Below are 4,466 nucleotides of genomic sequence, written 5' to 3'. Positions count from 1 at the left end.
GACTCCCACTAGTGGGTGTATGTCCGAATGCGCTCGTCGGCCGGGGCGGCGGCGGCGAGAAGGAAGAGGGTGTTGGAGGCGGCGTGGGTGCGGATGTCCCCGCGCATGAAGAGGAAGCGCCGCTGACCGACCCACTGGAAATGGACTGGCGACGCGATCCATCCATCCAGCCTGGGTGTTGGTGGACGGACGGGCGAAGCTTACGAAAAAGGGTTCCCGCTTTATAAATAAAGCAACAGACCAAGCATCCAACATCACAGTACAGAGAGTAGTCAAATCAAAGTTATGCTGGGGGCACAGCAAGACAAGCCCCAAATAAAGCAAAAGCTAAAAAGAAGCTAATCCGGCTCGGGAGGAGGCGGAGGGGGTGGTGGAGGAGGGGCGAAGGCCGATGGCGACGATCGAAGACCCGCTATGATGATGTCGATGGTGTCCCGGTCTCTCCGCTTGCTAAGAGGTCTCCAAAGCTTATTACGGTTACACCAGAGGGTCCAAGCTAAGTTACCCAACACCACCCACATGGATGGGCGGCTAGAGCTGGGGAGCCTAAGTACCTCCCCAAACAAGTCCGGGAGGTTGTCATGGCACCAGTTGCCACCAACCACCTCCCGGATGCAACTCCAAAGGAATTGGGCCACCGGACACCGAAAGAAGATGTGATTACAATCTTCCGGTACCAAGCAAAATCCCCATGGCCATTACGTTTGCGGACCTCCGTACCCGAAGGCAGGCGGCCGCGGACCCATTGCCAGAGGAAGATGCGGATCTTCAAGGATAGTCTAATCTCCCAGAGCACCGAGAGTTCCACCGGGCCCGGGGTGGGGAGAATCGCCTCATAGAGGGATCTCGTTGAGAAACGGACACTTGGCTCGAGGTGCCAAGAAAGGGAATCGGGATCTAGGGAGGGGGGTGTAGGGCAATACACTCAAGCATTTCATCCCATTGCCCAAGTTCCACCGCCCTGAAGGTACGGCGAAAGGCAATAGCCCCCAAGTCAGCTAAGGCCACAGCCACGGAGAGCTGTGGGCGAACGCAGATCGCGAACAACGCGGGAAAGCGGTCAGCAAAGGGGCGGGTCCCTGCCCACCGATCTAGCCAGAACAAGGTGCCGGAGCGAGAACCAATTTTAATGGAGGTCCCAATACGCAAAATCGGCATCAGACGAATCACCGATTGCCAGAATTGGGAGCCACCAGTTCTATACGCGAAAGCCAGTGGCTGTCCACGTAAGTACTTAGCACGGATAATCTCAAGCCACAGGCCGCCTTCAGCAGTCTGAATCCGCCAAAGCCATTTGGAGAGGAGGGCAATATTCATACGCTTTGATGAAATAACCCCAAGCCCTCCTTGGTCTTTCGGCTTGCTGATCTCAGACCACTTGACCATGTGGTACTTCTGTTTATTGTTTTCTCCCGCCCAGAAAAATCTGGAGAGGAGTTTGGTGACCTCATGGTGGAGGGATTCATGTAAACTATAGAATCCCATGATATACATCAGTAGACTAATAAGGGCGGAATTCATCAGAATCACGCGAGCGGCTTTAGATAGCCACCTCCCCTGCCAGGGCTCCATCCTGGGTTGGAGCTTGGCGATTATTGGGCGAAAATCCTTCTCAAGCAGACGAGAGTCACTAAGAGGAATGCCTAGGTAGGTGGTCGGAAATGTTCCCAAACGGCAGTTCAAGCGATTGGCAATTCGCTGAGCTTCCATCGGGGAGTATCCTATGACCATCACCTCACTCTTGGCGAAGTTAATCGTGAGGCCTGACATTTCCTGGAAACAAAGGAGGAGGAACTTTAGATTCTGAATATCCTCATCCGAGCCTTCCACCATCATAATGGTGTCGTCAGCATATTGGAGGTGGGTCAGACCCCCATTCGCAATCAGATGAGGGCAAATTCCCCTAATATGGCCGGCGCGCTTGGCCAAGTCAAGAATCGAGGCGAGGGCATCAACCACAAGGTTGAATAGAAAGGGGGAAATCGGGTCCCCCTGTCGGACCCCTTGACCCGTCAAGAAGTATGAGCCAACCTCCCCATTTATGTTAACCGCCGTCTGACCACTCGTGACCAACTGCATAACGCGCGCGACCCAGTGGTGATCAAACCCACGTTTAAGCAACACTTCACGAAGAAAGGACCAGTGGACTGTGTCATAAGCTTTATGGAAGTCGATTTTGAAGAACACCGCGCGGAGGTGTTTCGTCTTGACCTCATAAATCACCTCATGGAGGACTAGGACCCCATCGAGAAGAAATCGGCCTTTCGTGAAGGCCGATTGGTTGGGGTGATGAATCCGAGGTGCGATAAGGGCCGCCCTAGTTGCGTACCCTTTGGCCAGAATTCTAAATATCACATTGAGGACTGTGATAGGGCGGAATTGCCTAATGTCCGCCGCACCTGGGACCTTGGGAATTAAGGAGATAATCCCGTAATTAAGACGGGATACGTCCAGTGTTCCCCTAGCGAACTCACGGAACAGCTCAAGGACGATCTCTTTGACCATCGGCCAGAAAGCTTGGAAAAAACGGACCGGCAGTCCATCAGGACCCGGCGCCGAGGCCGGTTCATGGCTTTAACGAAGGCCTCAACTTCCGCTGCATCAAAAGGTGCGAGCAGGGCTGCATTTTCTTCCGGGGAGACCTGTTGGCCAGTCGACCAAATGTGGTCAGCTAAAGCGACGCCACTCCGAGGACGCCCCTAAAATAACGACTTATAAAAGTCGCCGACTAAGGAGCGGACTTGAGGATCCTGGAACAATTGTCCACCCTCCCATAAGAGGGGGATAGAGCAGCGGCATCTACGGCCATTGGCAATGGCCTGGAAGTAGGCGGTATTGGCATCTCCAAATAGCACCCAATTCATAGACGCACGCTGTCTCCATTATTCCTCCTCCTTGGAATAGATCTCCATGAGGGAGTCCTCCAAGTTATACCTATGGGCCCATTCCTCCGCGGAAATCCCCGCAGAGTCTGCCCGAAGGTCCAAGGTCCGAATCTCCTAAAGGAGGGAGGCTTTCAGGACCCAAAGGTCCCGACCTATATTAGCACCCCAACCTTTCATGAACTGCCTGGAGCGTTTGGACAGGTGGTGCCACTCATCAAGGATCGACATCTGTCTATGGGGCTCTGCCAACGCCGATACCCAATGAGCCTGGACGGCAGCCACAAAACCTGGCTGCCTTAGCCAGAAGGCCTCGAAGCGGAATCTAGGGGGTGGGCGAGGTCTCTTGTCCCCGGAGGATAAGAGAAGAGGGATATGATCAGAGCTGATGCGTGTGATGGCTTGAAGAGAAGCCAAAGGGAATCAGAGTTCCCAGTCAGGGGAGACAAACACACGGTCCAACACACTAAGGGTAGGGGCTATCTGTCTATTGGTCCAGGTAAATCGTGCCCCGACCCTGTCTAGCTCTAGGAGACCGAGGTCCGCCACCCAGCCATTAAAGCGGCGAATCTCCGCAAGGTCAACACGCGAGTTGTTCTTATCCTCGGGGGGAACGGAGAAGGTTGAAGTCTCCCCCAGCGACCACGGGGAGAGTCGCAGAGGAGATCTTGGAGTGGAGCTCGGCCAAGAAAGCGGCCGAGCGACTATGGTCAGCCGGGCCATAAACCACAATGATCTCCCACTTGAAGTTCACATCACGTTCCCACACCTCCATGCTAACGAAGTGGGATCCACGGTCCATGGATCCCACCTCAAAGGTCGCATCCTTCACCCCTAGAAGGATGCCACCAGAGTGACCTGTCACTCCACTAGATGGCAACCAGTGCCATGCGAAAAGGTGTCTGCTAAGATGCTCAAGTTCAACAAGGGAGAACTCAGTGCCCATCGTTTCTTGTATCGCTACCACATCGATGGACTTGTCGCGCATGTAGTCAATAAGTTGCGTGCGGCGGCCGTCATGGCCAAGGCCCCGCAGGTTCCAGAAAAGCGCGTGCATGATCACTCCCCTAACGGGTCCTCCCGGGACCCAACAGTGGATGCAGCGCTAAGGGCACGGCGCAGTTGAGCGGTACGGGAACGAGTCCGCCCGCGGATCTCACCCGGGTTAATAACAAGCTGTTCCCGTCCCCTAGGGTGACGGGGGGTAGGGGCGGGACCTCAGTCGATGCAGCCGCCTCTCGAGCCTTAGTGGCCGCGAGGTGGCCCTCCAGGATCTCCTTAGCCTGGAGGGATGCTAGCTGCTCCAAAACTGGGCCCTTCTCGCCACGGAAAACTGTAGCCGAATCGGCTGCTACCTTGACCAAGTGGCCAAGGGGAACCCCAGCAAGCGCAGAAAAGGAGTTGTCACAGATATCATCAGAATCAAAACATGGAGCCTGAGAGTCGGACGGACCTGTGTCAAGGTTGCGGATGGCAGCGCGGCGGGATGCCTTCTCCATCGCAGTCGGAGAAGCCCCAGCCATACGTGGCGCCGCCCTGAGACGAGCACTCTTCCGGGCAGATGAAGCCGGGGTAGAGGCCGAG

The 4,466-nt window shown here is 55.3% G+C and overlaps 1 protein-coding gene across 1 annotated transcript; it reads right to left on the bottom strand.

The window, feature by feature from the left end:
* Positions 1-3,480: 3,480 nt before the first annotated feature.
* Positions 3,481-3,939, bottom strand: LOC141026896 (uncharacterized). Its single transcript, XM_073503772.1, has one exon. The coding sequence runs from the start codon at positions 3,937-3,939 to the stop codon at positions 3,481-3,483; it is 459 nt and encodes a 152-aa protein (XP_073359873.1).
* Positions 3,940-4,466: the final 527 nt, after the last annotated feature.

Source organism: Aegilops tauschii, chromosome 1 (assembly GCF_002575655.3).
Source record: "Aegilops tauschii subsp. strangulata cultivar AL8/78 chromosome 1, Aet v6.0, whole genome shotgun sequence".
Taxonomy (NCBI): Eukaryota; Viridiplantae; Streptophyta; class Magnoliopsida; order Poales; family Poaceae; genus Aegilops; species Aegilops tauschii.
This window is presented reverse-complemented; position numbering and strand designations above follow the sequence as displayed.

Bases quoted from the DNA above. Each gene is read 5' to 3' on its own strand.
- LOC141026896 (XM_073503772.1), bottom strand. From the start codon at position 3,939: ATGCACGCGCTTTTCTGGAACCTGCGGGGCCTTGGCCATGACGGCCGC.